The sequence below is a fragment of the Manihot esculenta genome, chromosome 6 (genome assembly GCF_001659605.2).
Source record: "Manihot esculenta cultivar AM560-2 chromosome 6, M.esculenta_v8, whole genome shotgun sequence".
In the NCBI taxonomy this organism is placed as follows: Eukaryota; Viridiplantae; Streptophyta; class Magnoliopsida; order Malpighiales; family Euphorbiaceae; genus Manihot; species Manihot esculenta.
In genome coordinates this window covers 22970664-22997771 of record NC_035166.2, presented here as the reverse complement: position 1 = coordinate 22997771, position 27108 = coordinate 22970664, and the positions used below count along the sequence as shown (strand labels likewise).

At 34.8% G+C, this 27108-nt stretch overlaps 4 protein-coding genes across 5 annotated transcripts; 2 read left to right on the top strand and 2 right to left on the bottom strand.

The window, feature by feature from the left end:
- Positions 1–350: 350 nt before the first annotated feature.
- Positions 351–7217, bottom strand: LOC110617520 (ABC transporter A family member 2). Its single transcript, XM_021760370.2, has 16 exons — positions 6626–7217; positions 5620–5851; positions 5254–5423; positions 4855–5040; positions 4661–4756; positions 3766–3975; positions 3409–3568; positions 3104–3330; positions 2873–2990; positions 2693–2769; positions 2498–2587; positions 2224–2367; positions 1830–2135; positions 1667–1747; positions 914–1090; positions 351–805 (listed from the first exon to the last, which is right to left on the bottom strand). Exons 1-16 carry the CDS (start codon positions 6992–6994, stop codon positions 539–541), a joined length of 2910 nt encoding a protein of 969 aa, XP_021616062.1. The 5' UTR covers positions 6995–7217; the 3' UTR covers positions 351–538.
- A 3395-nt stretch (positions 7218–10612) lies between these two features.
- Positions 10613–19227, top strand: LOC110617487 (ABC transporter A family member 7). Of its 2 annotated transcripts, XM_021760301.2 has the most exons (18): positions 10614–10883; positions 11907–12288; positions 12493–12572; positions 12691–12832; positions 13105–13224; positions 13316–13440; positions 14203–14361; positions 14922–15084; positions 15155–15280; positions 15380–15463; positions 15704–16065; positions 16514–16714; positions 17222–17331; positions 17439–17523; positions 17928–18056; positions 18153–18258; positions 18363–18451; positions 18647–19224. In XM_021760301.2, the coding sequence occupies exons 1-18, from the start codon at positions 10806–10808 to the stop codon at positions 18929–18931; spliced, it is 2826 nt and encodes a 941-aa protein (XP_021615993.1). In that variant the 5' UTR covers positions 10614–10805; the 3' UTR covers positions 18932–19224. The 2 variants fall into 2 exon arrangements, with proteins under 2 accessions (XP_043813567.1, XP_021615993.1); XM_043957632.1 differs by lacking the exon at positions 12493–12572 and having other exon boundaries at positions 10613–10883; positions 11907–12347; positions 18647–19227.
- Positions 19228–20322: 1095 nt separating this feature from the next.
- Positions 20323–22028, top strand: LOC110617488 (galactose mutarotase). Its single transcript, XM_021760302.2, has 5 exons — positions 20323–20582; positions 20657–20706; positions 20821–20944; positions 21100–21198; positions 21279–22028. Exons 1-5 carry the CDS (start codon positions 20402–20404, stop codon positions 21896–21898), a joined length of 1074 nt encoding a protein of 357 aa, XP_021615994.1. The 5' UTR covers positions 20323–20401; the 3' UTR covers positions 21899–22028.
- A 247-nt stretch (positions 22029–22275) lies between these two features.
- Positions 22276–23195, bottom strand: LOC110617489 (NEP1-interacting protein 2). The gene has a single exon (XM_021760303.2). The coding sequence runs from the start codon at positions 23008–23010 to the stop codon at positions 22402–22404; it is 609 nt and encodes a 202-aa protein (XP_021615995.1). The 5' UTR covers positions 23011–23195; the 3' UTR covers positions 22276–22401.
- Between the last annotated feature and the right edge of the window lie 3913 nt (positions 23196–27108).

The window sequence follows — 27108 nt, the reverse complement described above, 5'->3', positions numbered from 1 at the left end:
GACTTCGTAGCTTCCTACGAAGTGGTGTTTTTCTTGTGGGTTTTGAATTGTTGACTTTAAGTTTCGGACTTAATAGCCTTTATTTTTTGTATATTTTGTCTACTATGATCTAGGCCTTTAGAGCCCATCAAGCTAATGAAATTTCTACCTTCGGAGGGAAGGAACTGGAATGTTAAAAATAAGATTAATTACTTTCACCTTTGAATAGAAGAATAGTTGATATGTATAAGAATTTTCAATCTCTATATTTTGCCTTCCACTTCGTTGAGTTTAACGGATATAAATATTTAACTTTCATTTACTTGAATAACTCAAATCGAGATTAAAATGTCAATATCTATACAATGTTATTCTGTCTAATAACCAACTCCTACGGCATACCCAAAAGAAAATTGGGAGATTATTTTGAAGCATTCAAATATCAAAATTCTATACAAAATAGCCAAATAAAAGGGTAGAACAAAGCTATCAACTAGTACCAAAAATAACAGATTATCAGAATACAATAATATATAAGATTTAATGAGGAACCTTATCATCAAGGATTACTAGAACTATTCTGATTGGGGTCGATCACGATTCCATAAGCTGGTTGTCTCCTCCGGCTAAGGAAATTTCTATTAGAACGTGGGGCTGCTGAACTAAATGGTTGAGCGTTGGGAGGCATAGGCATCTCAGCAGAGTGACCAGAAATGCAGAGAGCACCAGAATCATCTTGCTCCCAGTATACTTCAACCATTATGCCTCTAGGATTCTCTGGAGATTCTGTTCCTGGAATCCCAACAAATCTAGCTCCTACAGGTATCTACATTTTCATTGTAGGCAGCAAATGTGAGGGTCAAATTTAGGACTGAATTTTTTTTCCCTACTCAAGTAGCTTGATTTACGAAAGGACTAAACAAATTGTTCCTACCTGAACTGAGGCTCCAGATGTTAAGGTCAAAGTGACCAACCTCCCCTCGATCGCAGCACTTTCTAGTTCTGCCTGCTTGGCAATATTTAAGAAAACTTCTTCAAGCGTTGCAAGGCCAATTTGAATATCTGATATAGCAAATTCTCTCTGTCTATCTTGAAGCTCCGAAAAAAATCTCTGTTAAGATTTTAAATGTCAAATAAAACTTGTGAAGAAAAAAAAGGGGCAGTAAATAATTGTGACTGAACTCTTCAATGACTATCTATTTTGTTGCTTCTGTTGAAGATTTGAAGACTTGAGTATTTTGAAGAAAATGACCAACAAGTCTGTTCCACTGTTCTCAGTAAATAGTGAAACGAGCATATCAAATTATAGCAAATACAATTCCCTGATTGTAGTCCATATAAGGAAACATAACACTAATAGTTGCATATAATATCGTTAATTTTCTAAACCTATTAAAAAAATATACTTTATCTCGCATAAACCAAAACAATGTTGTTTTCTTCAGCACTGACAAAGTAATTAATATGAAGGAACAAACGTGTGCTACATTAAACTAGCAGGCCAAATCTACACATTTGTGTCTGTTCAGTTCATGAAAATTGCTGCTTTCCACTGTACTATATATATACATAATTTCTTCCATCGTCCTACTTTCAAGTTGACATGTATAAGCCAACAATTTTTAAGCCATGAAGGTGACATTTCACAATAATAAGAAAAGCAAAACAGGAATTCAAAAATGCTTACCGTTAAAAGCTTCTCTCTATCATGGGGAATTACAAAAGTCAGGTAGGATTTGGTCTCCTCTGTTGGCATTACATCCAAATGCTGTCAAGGCATTACCCAAGTCAGAAATAGAGTACTCTGAAAAGCATAGAAACTCTTGAACTATTTTAGTCATTCAACATACATATTTGAAGAACTGCTTTACATCCTCATGATGATTGGCAAGATCCACAGTTGTATTGGAAGGAGATTGTCCAGCAGTGCTTTCAACAAAGCTCACATTAGTGATGAAGCCAGTGCCAAATCTTGATTTCAACCTAATTGATGTTCCAATGCATCGGAGCCTACCCTTGGCCATAATTCCTATGCGATCACTTAGAATGTCGGCTTCTTCCATTGAATGTGTTGTCAGAATAATGGAGCAGCCTTTCTTTGCATTCTGTATAATATCCCAGACGTGTCTTCTTGATATTGGATCCATACCAGTAGTCTGCAGGTTACTAATTGAAATTAACAAATATGCACGTACAATTAGATCAAACATGCATGTACAATTTAAAATATTCCATTCTTCATACTGGTTCATCAAGAATGGCCAACTTGGGATTCCCAATAAGGGCTATTGCAACACTGAGCCTGCGCCTCATTCCTCCACTATAACTCCTGGTTCTGACTTTAGCTGCCTCAGTGAGTCTTACCTTTGCTAATGATTCCTCAGCAACCTGCACTTGAAAGAAGTACAAATAACCGCAAACACAAAAATTGATCAAAGCACAGTTGACCTTCGAACAATCATTTGAAAGAAAGCATTATGACAACATCTTTCCAGGTTAAATAAGCAATTACACATACCAAATCTATTGAATCTGGGGGTAGGCCTTTAATACTAGCAAAGAGATGGAGATGCTCTGCACCAGACAATGCATCCCAAAGGATGTCAAACTGTAAAAGGAAACTGCCTGTAAATAGACACGCACAAGCAAACATAAAGAAAGACAAAATCTGCACAAATAAATGTGTGCGCATCCACACTCATACATATTTCACCTGAGGACAAACTCCTATGATTCGTCGAATGTTGGACATGCCAACAGAACTTCGGATGGAGTATCCATAAATCAGAGCTGTTAACAATTCAGTTCATAACATTATTATATCTCAGTTGACCTTATCCCTGTTTCCAATGTAATTGTGATTGATAAACAAGGAAACAAATGTGTGTAATACCATCTCCACTTGTCAATGGTGTTATGCCTGTCAAACAATTGATTGCTGTAGTTTTTCCAGCACCATTTGGTCCAAGGAGACAGAACAATTGATCCTTAGCTAAGTTCATCCATAAACCCTGCAGTTAATTCTTAAATAAGATGTGTCCAAGCAACGTAAAAGAGCTTAAAAAGTATATTTGAGTACATTCTTAAAATAAGCAGATAATACAGTTGAAAAGATGTTGCTTACCTTGAGAGCATGGTAAGGTGAAGTTTTCTTGCATTTAAAGCAACCAATATTCGTAGTCCCAGCATACACCTTTGCAAGTCCACGTACCTGAACTGCAACATCTGGATTGACTAAACCGTCTTTTGCTTCTTGTTTAACAAGATTTTCCTCTTCAAGGACATCATCATCTTCTGGAGTAATGTGCTCTTGTTGTGGGTCTGAACCCATGCAACTACATATGCTACCCTCTGTTAAGGGAAAAACACAGAGAAGAATTAGCAACAAGAAGATATGCGGGAAACAGACCGAACTTAAAGCTCACCTACCTTCCACCCTATTTCCACCTTTTCCAGTCCAATATCCAGGCTTTAAGAAATAAAATATAGGTTTTCTCACACCATATGCATTTGGAATTATATTGTCAAAGTAGATTGCCAAAACAAACCAGACAAAGAATGTAGCTGTAAGCCATAAGTAAACACCATTCTGTCAACAACATATAATTTAAGATCAGCTTGAATGGCAAGAATTTAACTTAACTTTAATGAAAAGAGAAGAAAACTACAGGGGAAAAAGTAGAAAAATCATTTTACCAATGAATGTCTCATCTATTATTTTACTACATTGTGAGCTTAAATACTGCAAGTTCTTTTAATGTGTGAGTTTTGAAAGTTTTTACATACAATTGATATTACACACTCTTCTGCTGCACTAGCATCTCGTACACACTCTGTCCGTCTACTCCAGCTAATCCCAACATCTTCAGGAGTGGCAGTTGCCTCGGCAAGCAAATTCACGGCTATAGCAAGAAGATTGGGTGGGAACAATGACCAGATAATTCTTAGAATATTAGAAACTTTGATACCATATGGGAATCCAAATATGGTAACCAGCTGCAACCACAAGAGAAACAATTAATTCACTTTAATTAATGACTTTACAAATATATTAATAATAAAATAACACATAAAAAAATATGAAGAGTAACAAATATAAGGACTCGTAATTGATCTATATTTTCTAATTAATAGACATCTCCTTTCATTTTTTTCTTTTCTAGCGAAATGAAAAGTTGGCTTTAGTTAAACATGAGCTTAAAGAAAACACAGCAGAATCCAATAAAATATTGAAACAATTTAAATGCTAATACTCAATGTAATTCTTCATGTGAGGACAAAGAAATTGATTTGAAATGCTGGGGAAAGAGATTGAATCAAGAATTTGACTTCGACTCTATTTTAGGCCATAAAGAGAAGAGAGGGAGGGTGGACGCATGCTCTATTTACTTGTACTATGAATCTGCGGGGTCCCAATAAAAGAGGTGTATAAGATTTTTTCAACCTGTTCATTGCTTAAATCAAGCTTGAAGAAAAACATAATTTTCAGAAACCCAGTTTGCGTCAGCTAGCTTGAAGGTTTGACTTTCATGTCAACTAGTATATCCTTTTTTGTCCCTTAGAAAGGGTGATAAAATATCAGCCAGACAATTATTCCATCAGATTTATGGCTACTGCAATACATTGGGGATGTCCAGTCCGGGTTTTAAAAAAGTGGTTAATGATAGAGTAGGAATCTTGCCTGTGTAAAAAAGCCAACAATAAATACAGAGAAACCGGCTGTTGTGGCTGAAGATGACTTGCTAATGAAGTTTGACAGCAAAAAGGCAAAACCAACCTGTCATCAAACATGAGAAAATAACAGGAAAGAGTTGGTAGAATAAGCATAAATTAAATCAGTGAAAAGTACATGGAAGAGACATTGAGTAGTTTTACCATATTGAGCTGAAAAAGATAGAACACAAGAAACACAACTGCAAAATTGTTTTTCTTGAAAAAGTCAAACTGAAATATCATTCCAAAAAGACTGAGGAGAAGTGATGACACTAGTGCAAGTATTCCATCCCATGTGATCCAAGAGAGCCAATATGCAGATTCGTAAAGACCTGTCATACTCATTGCCTGTGGAATCAGATAAAAGATAAATAAATAACACAATGAAAAAGATGAGGAATCAGCAGGGGACAACTCACTAAAGCTTGAGATTCCAACTGGGAGGTTTCAGGTATGGAACAGTGTGATAGGAAATGGGGATCTTTAAGATGTGCAGGGATACAATTCCTGAGCAGTCATCATTTCTAGTCCTACTCAAGTCCAAAAAGGATAAAGTCAAACCTGGCGAAGTTTGAGTTCTTTCTCTGCCACCAAAGATCCAATTTGCAACACAAATCCGAACATGGCAAACGCAAGAAAGAAAGTTGGTCCAATTGTTGCCAATATGGAGAAATCGTCTTTTGCAGGGTGTGCAAATTCTTTAAGTCCAACTACCCAGCTAAAGTTTGGATCTGTTTATCCACAATAATAAAATAAGCAATGTTTGTTCAAATGAATAAATAAGACACTTCGTTTATGTCAAAATTTAGCCAAAAGAGCATAAACAAATTCCTTAATACCCAGCTAAAGTTTGGAACTGGATATCTGGAGTTACATTACATGTAAATGGCAAATCAAATATAGAAAAGTAAATGTGTCATTTTGCACCTCCAATGATAGACCGAGCAATTTCACGCTCTGCTGCAATCTGAAGTGGGATTTGAAATTTGAATGTAGGATTTTCAAAGTATCCCCTATTTCTAACTGGGGTAGAGTTAGTCTGTATGCCATAGCTGATAACAGTGGCATTTATATCATTGAAATGCAGAGCTCCAGGACAACGCATAGGATTATTCAAAAGCCAAGTATCTACATCTTCTGTAGTTCTGAATGATTTCACCTGTACATTGAAAAGGTAAACAGGAGAGCTTTCATGATGTTTAATGTCCAAGAAATAAGTTTAGCTTTCAACTTTCCAGAGTTTGTCTCTTCAAATAGTTTTCAATCAAGCAAAACCAAAATATAAAATAAGGAGAAATTTTGTGGAATGAAAATAAAACCAGCACTTGAACTTGCAAAATAAGATAAAGCTACGAATTGCTCGTAGATGTGATTAACCATAACTAGCCTAATTCAAATAACTAAAGAAAAACTTCAAAAAAAACACTAAAATTTGGTGCTAGTTGATTTTTTTTTTCCCTAAGAAAATTGAAAGCCTCCTAAATTGTTTTTGGTTGTTTACATTCTCAGAAAACAATTAGAATATTCAAAATTGCAACCAATTCGAAAAGCTACTATCTACAGCCATTAAACACTGCTCATAGCTTGTTTAACTAATTAAAAAAAGACAGAAAATTCTAATTTGAAAAACAAAAGGTCCAATAAATACAAGGAAAAAAAAACAATATCAACAGTAGCAAAATAACAGACCTAAACAAATGAAGCTCTATATTGAATCAACATTCCAAATAATAACCGTCAAATTGTACTTACGCCAATATCAGACATTCATCGTCAAAGTAGAGCTTTTCACTTCTCACTTGATTTTGTTTAAATTTAAAACTAGACATTTCTTAAACACATTAATAATAATGAAACGAAATTTGTGTTAATACAAAATAAGATTCTTTTCTTCATTGGTCCTCAACCAAATTCTCATTTCCTTGTTCCATACCTTATTGGACGGAATCAACCTGCCAGGATTATTTGCCATTATTGAGTTGACAATACGATTCAGTCTAACGCTGTCGTTTCCGCTCCACACAAAGTCGAAGCACGGCTTCTTAATGTAGAACTTGTCCTCGCAGGGAGGGATCGGCGGCGAGACCAGAGGCTGAGGATTGAGTACCGACTTATATTCCGTGGTATCAGAGTTGCTAGCTTCAGTGGCTCTGTCTATGCAGAAGAGGAGGAATATGAAGAAAAATGACGAAAATAACTGGAGGAACGCGGCGCTTTTGTTCCTCCATGAGAGCAACAGGTTCTTCTTCAATAGAGCTTTGAATTGCTGGTATAGTAAAGGAATTCCTCTTTGTAATTCCATAGCTCTGGTCCCTTTTTCACTCTTTCAATGCTTTTGTTGGTTCACTGAGACGGCCTGCATCTGCTTTAAAAAGCGCGGTTCATGGCTTATGGTTTATACTTGGGGTAGCTTGTGAATGCTGACAGGAAGATAATCGGGTTTGATTCGTTTAAATTTCCCGGAAGTTTACGAGTTGTGCCGCTGAATCGCGACGATGCTGGATCGCTGGGGGTATTGTGGTAGAGTGATTGGCGTATAATTCGAGCTTGAATTTGGTTGGAATTACGAAATGTGCCACTTGGTGTAATTTGTAAAAAATGTAGGATTAAGAATTTTAATTAACATTTTTACTTTGATAGAGATATCATTGGATTATCTTATGCTGTTAATAGAAAGAACAAATCCATTGTCTATTTCTGTTTGTCATCTCAATTATTACGTGTTTGCATGAAACCTAAAAAATAAAAAAATACAAAAATAAAATGTCCACATATGAGAATCAACCTCTACTTCTCATTTAAAAATGCTAGTCAATTCAATACGATAATACTAATAAGTAACAACTGAAAATGCAACTTTTCCCGTTGTTTTGACATGAAAGGAAAAAAAAAAATCTTTAATTAATCTGGTAGTCAAGCATCTAATTCCTTTTTTTTATATAAAATAATTAAAAATTAAAAAAAATTAATTTAAAAAATTATGTCATTAATATATCAACTTAATCTCAATGAAACGTAACAAAACATGATAGAATATAAAACAATCATAAGGACGTACTTAAGATGTAATCTTTTGAATAACCTCTTGTATTCATCTCTCAAGTCAAGATTATTTTTTAACTTATTTCATTCACCCATAGCTATACTCTTATTTACTTGGAGCTTAAGGAACTTGTAAACTTTTATTTAAAACTGTCATCAAACTTGTCGTTAATATGAACTAAAAAAGAAAAATCAAATCTCATCACATCATTCAGAACAACTTGAATCGAAACAACAGGATATTAATTAAGTTGAAATCAATTATTTTGGGAAAAAAATAAGTTTCAAACTATGGGATAATGTGAATCCAATGACCAAGAATGGAAGTCATTGCTCAGATACTGGCAGGAATAATCTCCTGCTTCTGCTAAATAACGACCGAATGGCGAAAACCCGCCAAATAATTGTTGTATATTTTGGAATTCCTTGTTGCTTAATTAGTCTTGTAATTAATAAGCCGCGTTTAATTTGTTGGTTTGGTCCCGACTCCTCTCCTTGGAGCTTTCACGCCCACAAGCAGCCACAACCCCTGATCACCGTACGTGTAAAAGTCATATTCCATACAATTGTTCAAACTTGTTATTACTCCATCCATCTAATAATTTCATTTTATTTTTTTCCACATATTAAAAAAAATAATTTTTTATTAACTTTTTAATTATTTTATTTTAAAAATATTAAATTTTATTAAATATTAAATTTTTTTTAAAATAACATAATTTTAGACTAAAGTGGTTGTGAGGTAACTGTGGATTATAATTTATATATAAAAAAATTCAAATCCAACTGATTTAGTTGGCTCGAATAAGTTTTTCACAATTTAAAAGATATGATTGTCGTTTCTTTAATTCTTTGACTAACACAATTGTTTCTTCCTACGTATTTCTCTGTTTTAAAAATTGGCTGAAGGTATTTTCTTGATGTCTTCTTCCTAGACCATGTCCAATTTATTCAATATCTTAATTAATTGTAGTATTAGTCCACCGAGTGAAGAAATCAACAAGCCCACGCGGATGGCTAATTTTAGTTTAATTGCGATTACGAGGACCACTCCGTAAAAGGAAAGATTTATACGCGATTAACTCTAATAGTATAAAAGGAATTTATTCAGTGGATTATTTGGTTTTGTTCACACTTTACTTTTTTTTTTTATAATTATTCCCTAAATTTTTGTTTTTTTAATAATTTTACCCTATTTTTAATGGAGTAATTAACTATTATTGAGTTTAATTTTGCTATAATTATTAAAAATATATATTTAATGGTATAATTATTAAAGGGGTAAAATTTAGATATGCTTTTATTTCTCAATCATCCATTAAAAAATTTATTAACATGTGGTTTGTGCTTGTGTTGACACGAACGGGGATGGAAAATATGATGTTGTTAATTAAAAAAAAAAAATCTAAGTGTTTTTTTTTTTAATTATTTGTTATTATTATTTTTTGTGGTCAAGATTTTCCCTATTTTCTTTTAACAATTTGATAGTCAAACATTTGAAACGACAAACCGCATGGTATTTTCGCGTCTCATTCTTCTCTTACCTGCTAAGCAATTTCGTTTCGCATATGTCCTCTTCTTTCACTTTCACTTGTTTAGAGGTCAACTAAACCGATTAATGAATTAATTTTTGGAGTTGAACAAGATAAATTAATTAATTTTAATTTCCGGCACCATCACATTAACTTCATCATCTCAACATATTAAATCTATGATTATCATGAAACAAAACCATATAACCTAATTTACTTTAAATATATTAATTTATTTTTATTTAATTCGAATTCAAAATATTATAAATTCAATTCATCATATTTCACAACCACAAGCAAGCGTCGATGGTTTATGAACAGCAAAAGATAACCATAAACTCATAAAACTCAAGATTTAACTGAAAAATGGCATTTGAAATCTGTAAAAAGCATATATTATTTGTAATAATAAATTGGCTGCTTAGAATTTAATCTCATCCCATCCCATCGCAAGTTATGGATTATGATAATTTTAAATTATATATAATAGTTACTAAAAAAATTATTAAATGATTTGAATTAATCATTTTGAATTAAGTTAAAAATGAATTTAAAAATTATTTAAGTCAGTTTAGACCGAACTATTTTATTATTAATATAAAAATTATATACTATCAAATAATTAAAGTCTCAATAATAAAATTATAAAGAAAATTTATATTTCACATGTTTTTTTAAATGAAATTGAGTTGAAATTTTAACGTACATTAAAAATTAGTAAATGAAATGGAGTGAAGTAAGAGTAGGAAATGTAGTTTTCTACCTTTTATCTTGCATTAGACATGTTGATGATGCCTTCTAAGAAACCACAAAAACATCATTAAAAAATTCAAATTAATATTCTTTAAACCGTAGATTTAGTATTATTATGCAATCAATATATCAACTGTTTATCGAACTAACACAAGATTTTAATTATTATACAATTTCTTTAATGAACCAACTTCGCTTGAATAATACCCAAATCGATGGGTAATTGACTTAGGAAATTGCACAACATCTCCACAATTTATTGAATTGACCACTACTCCTATAAGCCATAGAGCTGGTCGAGGGCGCTTGTGATATTTTAGGACAATCAGAAGGGCATTTCGGGACTTCCGAAAAAGATATTAGAAATTGTCCAAATGCATCAAGGGTAATACAGACATTTAACTGAAGGTAATTTGGGCAGTGAAAATATTGTCCAAAGTCAAGTAAAACTGAAAGTCAAACAGCCAAAATCTTGAGCCAGTAACCGAACCCTGAAAATCGAAAGAAATAGGGAGGGGTAAAAAGGTAATTCGAATATTTGGTGATTATTACCGTATTACATTACGTGCCTAACGAACTACATAAAATGAGGAACTCCGCTTCGTTCGATCTCAATTCTTTTGTGCTCATAAAGCAGAGAATTGAAATCGCATTCTTCTGATCACAAGTCACACTGACACAGCAACCCTCTCTCTCCCTCTCTCTCTTGGTTGGCGGGAATTTCAACGGTAATATATTCTTATCTGGGCTTATTACTGTGCATTCAAATCCTTGCTTAGCACATCCATGGCGGACACGTCACATGGCCCTGCAAGTTTCTGGACTCAAGCTGATGCTTTGCTTAGAAAGAACTTAACATATCAGGTTATCACTTGCTTCTCCCTCTCTCTCGCCTTATATTTATATGTAAGTGATGCTCTTTTTGAGTAAATGTTTGCTAGTAGATTCTTTCTCTTATTTTGATTTCTGCTGACTTGTGAGCATAGTGCTGGTTTTTTTTTGAAAAATTGCTCTGTTTTTATGATTGATTTTCTTTTTCGCTGTGTTTATGTTTTGATTCTTGCTTGCTGATTAAGGTTCCGGTATTTCTTTTTCTCCCCTTCATATTTTTGTTTTGCTTTCTGGGTTTTGTATGATTAGTTAGATTATGGATTGATATTGTTGGGTTTACTGCTCGCTCGTCCGTCTATGCACATGCGCTTTTCTCTTTCATTTTTACCTACTGGTGTGAGTTCTGAGATGCGAGGTTTGTTGGGGTGTTTAGTCTGAGGAATTGAAGGAGGGGGGAGAAAGAGAGAGAGAGAGAAGGAGGGCGTTCCGTATATATTCTTTGTTTTCGCTTTGGCATTTCATACCTAAATTTTGTCATTGATTAAGAGTTTGCTTTTCTTTTTCCCTTTATTTTTGATATTTTCCCTTTTTCTTCTTATATAATCTATATGTGGTCAAATTCATTGCTTAGCTGCTCCAATACGCAAATTCATAGAGAAATTTCAGCAATAGCCAATGGGCAAATTTTAATTGGAATGTGTTATTTTCTTAACTCTTGATTTTGGATAATTCAATTGTCGTTAATTAGCAACTACCAACTCTATTTGTCTGGTGCTGCAAACAATTATGTACATGACAAATGCTAAGCGTTTCTAGGTAAACTTAATTATAATTTTATGTCTGTCTGTCTACAACTGGTAGAAAACATTTACTAGAACAATTATTGTTTTTTATTCATATCAATTATGGACTGCCAAAGAGGCTTTTCCATGTCAATTTGGGATTAGTTAATTTTCAATATACCGGAAGCTTAACACAGATTCTGAATTTTAATTACACAATGAAGATACTGAACGTGATTTATCCGCTCTTTTTCTTCTTCTTCTTCTTGACCAGAAGCGAAACGCTAAGACAAATTGCAGGCTCATTTTATTTCCATTTATCCTCTGCATACTACTTGTTATCACTCAACGTTTGATTGACAATGAATTGAACAAGCCTAGTAGGAAGTGTGGTTGTACTACTGTTGATACAAATGGAGATGGACAACCAGAGAAAGTTTGCGGTTTGCAATACTCAACTTTGGATCAAGTTGCCACCTGTTCCATTCCAAGCCCCCCGCAGTGGCCTCCTCTCTTACAAATTCCAGCTCCCCAGTATCGTGCAGTCAGATCTGAAGTTATCCCATTTACAGACTTGCCAAATGATTCATGCAGGAGCACAGGGTCCTGTCCTGTAATTATACTATTCACTGGAAATAATCAATCACTTGGAGAAAGTATCTCTCTCACTCTCTTCCTCTCGCCCTCCCTCTTTTATATGGTTTTGTGTGTGCTTGTGTCTGATATTCACCTTTATGATAATTTATATGCATCTTATTTTTTATTCTCCATAACTGCTTTGTCTCACCCATTAGAAAATTGGAAATGAACTGTTGGGTTTTTATCTGAATCTTAATCTAAAATTTTGCTGTTCTACACAGATTTGGCTGGGAATATATTCCCAAGTTCTTTCACTATAAATTCTTCCAATTTTCTGGAAAGTTTAGCCAACAATGCACTGGTAATTTTTTTCCCTTCTCTTTTTATGCATTTTGCCCTTTTTATTTATTTCACTTTTATCATTTGTAATCTTTTAATAGTAGGTTTTGCTACTAGTAAGAATTCTCAAAATGTTTCAGGGTTCAGATACAGAGCCAAAACGAGATAGTTTTCTTGATCCAGCTTTTATTGAGGATTCTCCTCTCTATTATATTCAGCATCAATGCACATCAAACTCCAGATTCTCTGTTTCTGTTCAGTCAATCATTGACTTCCAAAAAGGTATAGATTTATCACCTTAGAGTAAGATTCATGCTGTAAACTATAGCAAATTGTGCTACTTCACAAGGCTCAGAGGAAATTATTTATGCCTTTAAATCCCATGCCTATTTGCTTTACTTTTATGAAGTCACACAACCATGCATTATTGGCTAGTCGAACAACTCTGCATTGGACCTGTTTTGTATCTTATTCAGTCACCCTGCCACTTAGTTCTCTAATAATGTCAAATCATTTGCTTGTAATATAGTGAATTTGTTCTGTCTTGAATTCAGAGGCAGCATGTGTTCAAGATCTGAGGTTGTGGCGCAATAGTTCTTCCGAGATAAATGAACAGCTATACAAAGGATATCGCAAAGGGAATTCTGATGAGAAGATTAATGAGATACTTGCAGGTTTGCCTTCCTGATTCTGGTGCAATTTTCTCTTTTTTTGTGGGAATGTAGTATTATGTTTGATGTATCCTAACAATTTCTTCTTCTGCAGCCTATGATTTCTTAAACTCCAATGCTAATAATTTTAATGTGAGTATATGGTACAATTCCACCTACGAGGATGGTGAGGTTCCAGGCCAATTTAACTTTCTGCGGGTTCCTCGCTCTGTGAATCTGGTAAATGTTAGAAACTCATATCCTTACACTTGAGAACTGTGGTTCTGAGAATATTAATGGTCTATGACTTTGTAAGGTTAATGGATATAAAAAATAGATTAAGATCACTGACTCTTGGCTGTCCAATACCCTTATACACACTGGAATATGGTTTTCATTTTCATTTTCTCTTGAGCAGTAGATTGTCCCCTGTCCCCCTCACATTTATACTTTGTTATTAATATTTTTTATTAATTTCTGCAAATTCTTCATCATTTTATTCATTTTTTCTTAATTCTTTTCCCATTTATTTCATGAAAGACTCCCTGTGCTTGTGAATGCTGACTTTGATATTACTTGTCAATTTGAGGGAAGGTAATTATCTCCTTTTTTTTTATTATTATTATTGTTTATAATTTGGAAGAGGAGAGGACCCCTCCATTGTAATGTGTTGCATATTGTTGTAGCTGGGTGACATCTTTGTAGCTTGGCTGCTACAGAGGCATTGTGCAACCAGTTATGCTGTCTGCAACTTATGTTCTAGGGAAGCCTTTTCCCTCTCAAAAGAACAAGGTTGCAGTTAGAATTATAACACATTAAAAATTTACCGTCTCCTTTAATATATTTGTTTGGTATCTAGGTTTATATTATTCACATTGACTATTGTAGATTTCATTGTTTCTGTGCCTTCTTATGCAGTTTTCTTTTTTACTTGCTTTTTGAGCTTCTTATCATTTGAAATGAACTGTATAAACTGCTGAAATTTATTATTTTTGCCTACAGGTGTCAAATGCCTACCTTCAGTTTTTCCAACGGCCTGGTACAAAAATGCTATTTGAGTTTGTCAAAGAAATGCCTAAAGCTGCCAGCAAGATCAATGTGGATCTTGCATCTCTTCTTGGCACACTTTTCTTTACATGGGTCATTCTACAGCTATTCCCTGTAAGCATGTGAACCATAGTTCATTAACATTAAACCATGCAAATTATGTTTCAAGCATGAACACCATCAGCAGTTTATTTTAATTTTTTTTTTATTGGCTGAAAAGGTTAAACTATGGGTATTAAGGATTATACTGTGTGATCATAATGAGTCCTATATTTCCAAATTACTATCAATGTTCTTTTGTTTGGCAACTGAACTTTCATATGAAGTTTTATCTTGTCTGTTGAGCTGAAACATGAAAAAGAACATTCCATATTGAGACATTAAGCACATCAAGTTAGGATTACTCCTTAATGGGACATATTTTTGGTCATAGGGGAAGTGTTTCACTGATGCTTAGTTTAACATTCTGATAGAGACTATTTGGAAAAGTTGTCTTAATTTGGATCTGCTTTTTGTAAAACTCACTTGGAGTTTAATGATTTGAATCTTAGTTTTCTGATTTTATCTTCAATGCTAATTATAGTTATGTGTTTACTTTTGTTTTGTAGTTGCATTCAATGAGTTAGACAATAACTAGCCAAGCCACCTAATGACATATTTTTCTGTTGATGTAGGTGGTGTTGACTTCTTTAGTATATGAGAAACAACAAAAACTGAGGATCATGATGAAGATGCATGGACTTGGTGATGGGCCTTACTGGATGATTTCTTATACATATTTTCTTTCCATATCTTTGATGTACATGTTGGTTTTCATTATATTTGGCTCAATTATCGGTAATATTCCTCTCATTTGTGCTTTATTCTTTTATCTTATCTTCCAGTTACTAATGGAGTTATATTACAGGGTTGAAATTCTTCACATTGAATGACTATGGCATCCAATCTGTGTTTTATTTTATATATATAAACCTGCAAATTTCCTTGGCCTTTCTAGTTGCGGCAATGTTTTCCAATGTTAAGACTGCTACAGGTTTGCTGTTAGCTATTTGCTTTATTTTTCGATTAATATTCACTTTTAAAAGTATTACCTATTTTTCTTATCTTTTGTGATTAAATTTTAATGGTATAGTTGTAAGCTACATATGCGTCTTTGGAACGGGGCTCTTGGGTGGTTTCCTTTTCCAAAACTTTGTCGAAGACTCATCATTTCCTAGTAAGTAGACACTGTGTGAAACATCTGCAATTTGACTGGTCACATTGTATGCTTTAATTTAGGAAATCATTTTCAGGTGTTTCTCTTGTTCTTTGAGATAGTTCTATGGGAATGGATATTTTGTAGCCGAATTTTCCAACAGTTGTTGCCTTAGATTCAATGTTTAATGTGTCTTTAGGTTTGTGCATGCCTCGTTTTTTACTATATTTACTCATTGCGGTACTTTTCTGTTTTCTGCAGGAGGCTGGATCATTGTGTTGGAATTATATCCTGGTTTCTCTCTATACCGGGGTTTATATGAGTTTTCACAATATGCTTTCACTGGAAATGCAATGGGGACACATGGAATGCGTTGGGGAGATTTGAGTGATAGCAAAAATGGAATGAGGCAGGTCTTGATTATCATATTTGTTGAGTGGTTGGTGGTACTTTTTGTTGCATATTATGTGGATCAAGTTTCAGCATCTGGAAGTGGAAAAAGTCCTCTATTTTTCTTGAAAAACTTTGGGAAGAAGCGTCCATCATCTTTTCGGAAGCCTAGTTTTCAAAGGCAGGGATCTAAAGTTTTTGTTGATATGGATAAACCTGATGTCATTCAAGAGGTAATAATTTCCTTACATCTAGTTGTTGTTACCAAGTACGCAATTTACTGGTAGGGAGCTGTTGTATCTGGTAAACCTGTATGAGTAGTTCTTGCAATTTTAATCTTTGTGAGGACGTGTAAATTGAAAATGGAAAAGTTGTACAGGCACATGCAACAGGATGCTTATCTTCTTTTCAGTATGCAATGTTTAATGAAGAATGTTCTATCACTAATAATTGTTTATCAAACAACAGATTTTCAATTGTCGATGGTCTTGAGTTGTATTCTACCTCTGCCTTGAAAAATAGAAAAGCTGTAAAATTACTAGCCTTTGCTAGATGTTTATTTCATATCTTTGTCAAAATTTATCATTTGGTCTTTTTTTGTGTCAAAAATTTTAGCATTAATTGAGCAATGTCGTTCATATATAGATGTTGATCTCACTATTTTTCTATTCAATAATACAGAGAGAGAAGGTTGAGCAGTTACTGCTGGAACCAAGCACAACTCATGCAATTATTTGTGACAACCTACAAAAGGTGTACCCAGGAAGGGATGGAAACCCTGAAAAACTGGCAGTACGAGGAATATCTCTTGCTTTGCCACCAGGAGAATGCTTCGGTATGCTCGGTCCAAATGGAGCTGGGAAGACTTCTTTCATTAGCATGGTTAGTAGTGTACAAAGTTCTCTACGGTTCTAATATGCACAACTATAGAGATTCCCCAACGCTAAAATACCTAAATAGTCTTTTACAAGTGAGATTACTGTGGAAAGATGATGATAGCATGAAACACAATTGTAATTACTTTTTTCAAGGTTTTACATTTTATAGAACTGATAAATGCTATGGAGATGTACTGGCTATATAAGCCTCTTTCTGAATTCTTAATCCCACAAAGAAGGTTCTTTGGAGGAGAGATTTGGATTCCTTTCAGCATTTTCATAAAAATTCTCCACTTCAAGTCTCACTATATTTGGTTCTACATAAACTCTCCACTCCAAGTCACACACTTATATTTGGTCTCTACTTTCTGCTTTCTGTTTGCTTCTCAATAACATTCTGAGTTTATTGTGAGAAGTTCTGCCTGATGTTGATTTAGGCTTCAATTTTCTTTCAAAATCAGATTCATATAGGCACTTCTGTGACATTCTGTTACTTTATTCCACTGATTAGATGATTGGGCTCACAAAGCCAACATCGGGGACAGCATATGTTCAGGGTTTGGACATACGGACTCATATGGAGTGGATTTATACCAGCATGGGCGTATGCCCCCAGCATGAGTAAGCTTAAATCCTTGTTAGTTTCTTCAAAGAATGCATTTTTGCCCTCCACTTCATTGCCAGCCCATCTGTAACATTTGCTTTTTCTTGGGGGGGACAAATCTTAGCCTGCTCTGGGAAACTTTGACAGGAAGGGAACACTTGCTATTTTATGGCAGACTTAAGAATCTAAAAGGTTCTGCCTTGCTCCAAGTAAGCCATTTATCTTCTTTACTTTTTTATTGTTATTTGAAAGGTGGTTTGTTTTCTTTAATCAATAGATGACTGTATGAGCCTAGGAGGATTTCAGTTGGAAAATTGGCATGCATAGTATATATAAACAAAGAAATTATACTGCACATACATGTGCACGCAAAATTCACATACACAAGGCCATAGCAATTAGATTTAGGTGACACTTATGAGCATGTGATTGGAAGTATGTCTACAGTTGAATGGATGTACTCCACAGTGATTGCTAAAATTTTTGTTGTGGATGAAGAAAACAACGTGGTAAAGCAGCAGTAGATTGATCATATTCAGTGTAGTTTTCTAGCCTGGTTAATGGAATCAGACATTTGAATTTCACTTTTCTTCTTACCCTGTTGTTACCATAGGCAGTGGAAGAATCTCTCAGGAGTGTCAACTTGTTTAATGGTGGGGTTGCTGATAAACAAGCTGGGAAATATAGTGGAGGTATGAAGAGGAGGCTTAGTGTTGCAATATCACTGATTGGGGATCCCAAAGTATGTTATAGTCTCTCCATAAGTACTTTGCTTTATGAAACCTTTGGATATAAACAGCATCTTTAAAGCACCCATAATGCTTGAAAATTTTGCAAGGTTGTCTACATGGATGAACCCAGTACTGGATTAGATCCAGCTTCAAGAAGCAATCTGTGGAATGTAGTGAAGCGTGCAAAGCAAGACCGTGCAATTATTCTTACCAGTATCCTCTCTTTCTTTCTCTATCCCTTTCAATTCTTTCCTGGCTAGCAACACCTAGGAACTTTGCCCCCTTGTTATTCACAATGCTTGTTTTCATGTTTATAGCACATTCAATGGAGGAGGCAGAGGCATTATGTGATCGATTAGGCGTTTTTGTTGATGGCAGCTTGCAGTGCATAGGAAACCCAAAAGAGGTAACTTAGTATCAAAATGATGCCTATATATTTGAAATTTCTTTGCTATTTCACTGCAGAGCAGAGATCATGGTACTTAACATTTCTTATCTGCGATGTTTGCCTGTTGATTTGTTACTTAGATCTTAGTTCTTTCTGCTTTTGAATTTATCAAGGAATAGAAAGAACATGTTTTAATTACAATTTTGATGGCAGCTGAAGGCTAGATATGGGGGTTCTTATGTGTTCACAATGACAACATCTTTGGATCATGAGGAAGAGGTGGTGAAGATGGTGCAACAACTGTCCCCAAAAGCTGAACGGACTTACCATACTTCTGGAACACAGAAATTCGAGATGCCGAAAAATGAAATCAGAATTGGAGATGTATTTCAAGCAGTTGAGCTTGCTAAAACCAGATTCCCAGTTTTCGCTTGGGGTCTGTCTGACACCACATTAGAGGATGTCTTTATCAAGGTGGCTAGCTCTAGCGGGGCTTAGCTTTAGCCCTTCACCATCTCTATACTTTAATTTGCAGGATTTTTTATGTATTGGGTGTTAAAAAATATATATATATATATTTATGGGAGAGAGGAGAGAGAAAATATTTGCGACTCATGATCCGGAGGAAAGATAGAGTATTTCACAACCCGACAGATAGGCGGCGGGTTATTTTCTAATAAAGAAAATAATTTTTGGATAGTCTTCAAAAAAATTTCTAATATCCAGAAAGATAATGAAAATCAATTTATTTTATATGCATAAATGGAAATAATTTGGGAATATTAAGATTAATATCTGCTTTTAAGGCTTAGTTTAGGTAAATCAAATTGGTATTTATATGTATCAAGAAAGGACCGATTGTACTTCAATGTCCAAATCTTTGTATTAATTTCTTTATTTTAAAATTTTTAATTTTGGATTAGCCAATTGATCGATCAATTTTTAAATTTGATTAAATTTTTTAAGCTTTTAAATTTAAATAGTTAATGTTTTTTTTTTAAAAATAAAATAGTTAATAAATAGATTGAGATATCCAATTTAAATATCAGCATTTTACTATACTGAGCTGAGTTTTTTTTCCCTTTTTTTTTTTTGAAAAAAAAATACCCACTGATTTAGTTGGGCCTAATCTAATCCGACTCTTCAGCTTATCCAATTCAACATCCATTTTAGCTTTTGATCGAAAAACATTTTCATTTTTTCACGAAAAGAAGTTTTGAAAAAAAATGGTAGAAAACATAAACTATAGCCAAATAAGATAAAATGAAAGTAAGGACCATATTAAAATGTTATTGATAATATATAAAATTATTTAAATTAAAATATGAGACTTACGTGAAAATATATTAAAAAATATTTTTACACATTTATAAAAATTTAAATTTAATAAAAATTTAAGTTTACTAGATTAAATTTTTATTAAGTTAAAATTTAAATAACTTATAAATAATTTATTTTATTTATACTTTAATTTTTAAATACAGCAAATATATGAAAAGTTTGATCACTCAATAATAGATTAGCGATTTTGTTTTTATTTTTTTTGAGATTAGCAATTTTGTTCCGATTTCTAATACAATATTGAGAAACTATTTGGTGTTTTTATTGTATAATAAATTTATTATAATCATTGATGATCTATACTGAAATTCACCATAACCATAATCAAAATGAACGGCGACTAATTTAACGATTCCACGTGTATCACTGTCCACATAGCATAATCTGTAACTGCCAGAAAATAATTAAAATAAAAGAGAGAAAATCATAACAAAATATATATTACCATATATATGTCCTCCTTTTTCGAGATTCTAATCTGTCTTATCTTCTTCACTTTTTTTCTTTTTTAAATTTATAGTGTACATGCATCCTTATCCTCACTCATAGAATCCCATTAGAATTTTTCTTTATATATAGTTGAGGGTGCTTGAGATTTTAGCTTTCTGATAATTTGACGTATTCACAATGGCCAGGATCTCTTCCTCGTTTTGTTTTCTTCTCTTGTTGGCTTTGTTATTTTCTAACTATAATGGCTGCAAAGCAAAGACTCAAATTAATGTCTATGAACTCCGCAAGGGAGATTTTTCTCTCAATTTCACTAATTTTGGTGCAACCATGCTCTCTGCTATTCTCCCTGATAAACACGGTATCCATCTCTCTCTTTTATTTATTTCAGTCTTTTTATGAATATGAACTTACAAGATTCTGCAATTTCATCAGGAAAATTGGCCGACGTTGTTCTTGGGTTCGAATCGATTGAGGAATACAAGGTTGATATCATTATAGTTAAATTATATTCCTCTCTGATAATCATAAAAGAATATATAGCATAAATTGTTTACAGCTTCAGTTTCCTTTTCCTGATAAATCTTTTTTTCTTCCAGAATGATACAACCTACTTTGGGAATATTGTTGGACGTGTTGCTAACAGAATCACTGCAGCCCAATTTACTTTGAATGGAACTCTTTACAAATTGGTCCCTAATGAAGGGAAAAATATACTCCATGGTACCTCTCCCTACAAAAAATTAGATTTTTTAGTAAGGGATAAAAATTGGCAAATTTTTTCCAATGAAATTTTGTCATAAAAGGTTCAATCTGCTTGCTTTAATTTGAAGTTAATTGCATCAATCCTCTGTAATTTCTCGTTCTTTCGTTATCAGGTGGCCCCAAGGGCTTCAGTGAAGTCACATGGAAAGTCTATAGCTACAATAAAAATTCTCATATAACGTTCACCTATGACAGCTTTGATGCGGAGGAAGGTATATAAAATTTATATTTAATGGGTCTGATATTTGCATGAATCTAAATAATTAACCTGCAATTAATGGATTTTCTACAGGATTTCCTGGTGATCTTTCTGTCTCAGTAACTTATATGCTAGTTGGAACCCACAATTTAGCTGTGAAAATGTTGGCTAAGCCTCTCAACAAGGCTACTCCAGTGAACCTAGCCTTGCACACTTACTGGAACCTTGGTGGCCACAACAGTGGTGATATTCTCTCGCACAAAATCAAGATATTTGGATCTAAAATCACCCCAGTCGACAATGATCTCCTTCCCACTGGAAAAATTACCCCAGTAAAAGGGACACCCTTTGATTTCTTAGAGCCCCGTGAGATCGGAAGCAGGTTCAACGAGCTATCTGATGGATATGACATTAACTATGTGCTGGAGGACTTAAATCCTGGTCACCTGAAGAAGGTTGCAGTGGTGAAAGAAAACGTTTCTGGAAGGCAGCTGGAGCTGTGGACTAATAAGCCTGGGTTGCAGTTTTATACCAGTAATAAGTTGGACAATGTTAAAGGAAAAGGTGGATTTGTTTACAAGAAGCATGCTGGAATTTGCTTGGAGACTCAAGGGTTTCCTGATTCTGTCAATCACCAAAATTTTCCATCACAGATTGTGAATCCTGGAGAGACTTACGAGCATTTCATGGTATTTAGGTTCACAGCTAGCTAGGTAATAGAGTTCGTTTTCAAGAGATTAATAGTATTATTGTTATTAATTAGCTCGTCTTTCCGGTTTAGATTATGAATAATTGGAATTTTTTAGAAAATGGTGTTTTTATGTTCCATATATTAATTAGAAATAAATATTTATACTTTTTAACAATTAAAATCTCATACTAATTGGGGGACGCAGGTCCCTTGACCCTGAAGTAGGGGTAGCTCCCCAGTATAGAGCTCTTAATGGGTTTGTCTTATTTGGTCAATTTTCTTGTTTGGTTCCTCTAGCAGCAGACTAATTTAATCATTGTGCAGTGGATTTAAATCAAAAGGTTTGATGAATTGATTTTGATATTTCTTGTTAGTGAGTCTTTGTCATACCAACTGAAGTAAAAGTATTATTACATTTTTATTCTTCAGAAGCCAAATAAGAAGAAAAAAATCAAAGCAAAAAAAACAATGAAACTAATTACATTAGTGATGACATTCTATTCCAAAATAAAGTAACTCGAATGGCTATATCTGAAACCTGCATAATGGGCAAAAATTACTCTTCTCTAACCAATTGCTTATGCAACTTGCATGATAGATGTGCGAACAAGGCATGCGGGTAGCTTCAACACCAATCGAGATGTCTTCCAAGCATATGACACATTGCTTCGAAGAATCTTTATTAATCATTACCTTCTCTAATGCTTCAATCGCTGCCCAACAAGCGCCGACGAACCTCGACCTCTGCGAGTTGAAGGACTCCAGGGAAGCACCAGCCTCGTCAAAACTCGTATTAATGTTAGTTGATTGGATAGTCTTAAGATGCACAATCATAGGAATCACCTTTCGTTCCATGTTTCGACTTTCTTGTGCGCATTCTGCTATTTTCTGTATCATTATGGGATGAACATATAAAGGCATGTTCATCTCTGAAAGCATGTTCGTTATGGTAGACCAAGAACTGGTGTCATGTGTTAGATGTTCTCTTTTCACTCGAAACTCCTGCAAGATTGTAACGTCGGCGCTGCTGGTACAATACATTTGGATCAAGAACACTGCTTCTGGCAAAGAATCACCCATATCTTCAGCTTCCCCCAGCCATGCCTCGCATTGATAGGTTGTATCGGCGGGCATCTTGAACAAAACAAGAACAATAAAGAGAGCGAATAGCTCCGGGGAGATGATTCTTCTTCTATCTAATGCTTAAAGATCAGGAACCAATTATTTATTAACCTAATTGCATTTATTAATTTATTTATTTTTGGGTGCAATCACATCAGTTTTAGGAAAGGAGTGACTTTAAAGCTAATAATTAGGTAGTCCCTATCAAGACCGTTAGCTTCTTGTATCCGACTTGGATTTGGTTTAGGATTTCAAATACAGCAATATTAGGGTTTTCTTCTATTTTTTATTTATTTTTATTTTATAAAGAGATTTGCATTCTTTTTGGAGTAGGAGTTGGACTAGCGGACTTAAAGAAAAAACCCAGAACCTAAATATATTTTCTCAAAATTCTGTGCCCTAAAATCTTCTTCCTTGTTCGATAATTTAATTTCCTTTTCGCATCTTGGTTTATTGATTGTTGTTCTCCATTCTCTTAGTTGATAATCTGCTTAGATGTCAAATGAAGATCAAGAAATCTGTTGCCATGTCACTCCACTGGATTGCATTATTTTTAGAGTAAGCACACGAATTCGGTTTAAATTAATTTAAATAATTTTTAAATTTATTTTTTATTTAATTTAAAATAATTAATTTAAATTATTTAATAATTTATGGCTTAACTAATATATATATATATTTTTGAACTAAAAATGTAATTGCATTCAAATTTGGAAGTCCAACATCAAAGCATGAACAATCAATTGTGGAGGGGTGCTCAGCCACTCAATCCTGTCTGAAATAGTAGAGGCAGCTCTAGCTATAAGATGTGCCACACTATTGGCAGATCGAGGAACAAAACTCACAGATACTGAATTCATCTCTGCTATTAGAGATTTACAATCATCAACAAGGGACCCAAAACTAGAAAAATCAGAAGTTGAAGAAGAAAGCAAAGCCTTCACTACCGTAAGAGCATCTGATTCCAACACTATCTGATCATAACCCAGCCTCTTAATCCAACTCAGAACTTCTCTAATGGCAATTAGCTCAGCTGTTTTAGGAGAGAAGTAACCAAGGAGTCTATGTTGACAAGCGCCAACAAAAGAGCCATCATATGAGCGAAGCACTCCACCAACTCCAATGAAGCCATCAGGGAAGACTGCTGCATCTACATTAGCTTTCAAGAATCCTTGAAGCTGTGGAACCCAGAAATGTAACGGTGGAGGAGCTGGCACAGCATCAGAAGAACTGTCATCAACGTGTCGCGCATTACACCAATCGTAGAGGATTGTCCTAGCCCGATACACCACAGCAGCAGGGCTCGACCACTTCGAAGACCAGACCACATCATTCCGTGCCTGCCAAAGAGCCCAGCAGATCATTACCACCATAGCTTGGTCTTCCTTTCTCACCAGCTGCAAAACTGAGCACAACCATGCCAAAAATGACGCCGACTGAGGAAAAAGCCATCCAATCGAAGACGCAAGCTATACCCTCTTGGCAAAAGGGCATGTAACCAACACATGGAGCACAGATTCACTAACAGAATTACATAAAGGACATGAATTATGCACAGGAACATGTCGCTGTTGAAGCAGCTGCAAAACTGGTATGGCATTATTGGCTGCCCTCCACACTAAGTCGCGACACTTAGGAGGAGCCCTGACGTTCCATAATTTCCGCCACATCGCATTAATATGACCTCCCACAACTCCATCCCCAATATTAGTTAGGAATTTATAAACTGATTTAACTGAATATTGACCCTTTGGCTCCAACTTCCAGATCAATCTGTCACTAGCAGCAAATCGAGGGAGGGGAATAGACAGTATGGCCTGCTGCTCTTCCATACTAAAAATTGAACGTAACAATGGCAAATTCCAAAAACCATTAATCATCAAATCATGAACAAAGTTTACCTGTGAGTTAACAGGCTGCGATGTTTGCACCCAGGAGGAAGGCAAATTTGGGATCCAAGGATCTTCCCAGACTCGAATTTGCTGTCCATTTCCAACTTTCCAACACATACCGGCCTTAATAACAGATTGTGCTTCCCAAATGCTTCGCCAAAAATAGCTCGGATTGGACCCCAGACGAGCCGTGATAAAATTAGCATCAGGAAAATAACGAGCTTTAATTAACCTTGCCACCAAAGAAGAAGGATTAGTCACAATATTCCAAGCTTGCTTTCCAACCATAGCCACGTTGAACTCCCTTAACTTCTTGAAGCCCAACCCTCCAACAAATTTTGGTTGACTCATCCTATCCCAACTCATCCAATGGATTCCCCTTTCATGGTTAATACCTTTACCCCACCAAAACATATTCATTATCTGTTGGAGGTCGTGACAAAGAGTCTTAGGGATTAGGAACATGCTCATCACATTATTTAAGATTATTTACATTTCCAATCAACGTTAGAATAATTTCCACAAGCAAAGTGGGCCTTACAAGGATATTGGGCTTCGCTCGTCAAATGGCGAGTAATAGACGCTACATGGATCGCAGTGTTCTGCGCATGAGGGTGGAAATAGATATTCCTCCAGGTTTTGGGGGTATGGTTACTGACAGTGATACAGATGACGATGATGAGGAGCTAGCGTCACGGTTAGTGCCCGCAACGAAGACAGTAACGGAGGCTTTGGAGATGATCAAAGTTGAAGATTCTGAGAAACAGTGTATGATTTGTTTGGAGGAGAGGCGAGTCGGATGCCTTGCTCCCATATATATCATAGATTGTGCATTCTGAATTGGTTGGAAAAGAGCAGAGCTTGTCCATTGTGCAGGTTTGAATTGTGTAGGTTTGAATTGTGTAGTTGAGAATCACAGAATTAGCTAGTAGTCTGATACTGATAGACATCTTTTCTGATCAAGAGATTGATTTTTATTAGAAACTGATTTGATTCTTTTATTTGTAAACGATAATCTTTCTGGCCAAATGTAGAGGGCCAGAGTTTAAATAATAATTAAAAAATAATTATTTTCAATACCCATCCCACCTATAAAAAATTGACAGAAACTATTAAATAATTTAAATTAATTATTTTAATTTAAATGAAATGTCTAAGGCCAGCGGATCTGGAAATTTTAAAATTGATAACGATTTAGAATTTAATTATAGAAGTGGCTGAGAAGTGTTTGCCCTTCGTGTAGGTTTCAGATCGTCTAATTTGAAGCTTATATTTCTCTAAATCAATGTACAGAAGTTTCAAAACCCACCCTCTTCTCTTGAACCCCATATTAATATCTGGCCAGCTTCATCATACAAGAGATTAAATAGTGATCAAGATGATTAGACCTATGCAGCTTATGAATATTGCATCCAAAGGAAAGATAAGAGAGTATAATTTTTATACAACACAAAACACCAAAAAGAAAATCTAGAAATTCCTATGATTGATCAATAATCTCAAGTAAACCAAATGCTTACAGCACTCAAACATGCACAAATGGTGGATCACATAAATTACAACCTGAGATTGAAGTTTCAGGCAAAAACAAAAAAAAACAAATCAAAAGCCGGTGAGCTTCACCTTCAAGAAGCAGAGTGAGTCGTGGTAGTTGTCATCTTAAAATCGATCTTGTCAACTTTAACCTCTCCATCAATCAGTTCATATACGTATACCACAACGCGTAGGCCATCGATATCCATGAGGACAAAGCTTGGATTTACATCATAAGTAATGCTGCTGTAGGCACCCGTGGCAGACCCTGGGTTTATAACAACTCCACCTTCATGGTTGTAAGATGTGAACTGATGAGCAGGGCGGAGGGACGTGCCATACCGGCGACCGGAAAATGCTTTGAAGGGGGATGAAGGTGCCGCAGCGGCGCAGCCGATGGTGCCGCAGCAGTGCAGTTGTAGCGTTTTGGTTTGAAGGATAAAGAAAAAGGAAGGCGACTGGAAATAATAGAAGTTTGAATGTTTTATTTTTTTTTTTAGGGTTCTTCAAAACGACGTGGTTTTGAAGATTTTATTTTAAAAAATAAATAAATTAAACGGCGCCGTTTTGTAGCCTTAAATAGGAAAAAAAATAAAAGTTAAAACGTATATATACATATGCAGAAGTCTAAGTTCAACGCCACAACACCAATATCAAAGCAAAGCACGAATATCAAGGCCACAAC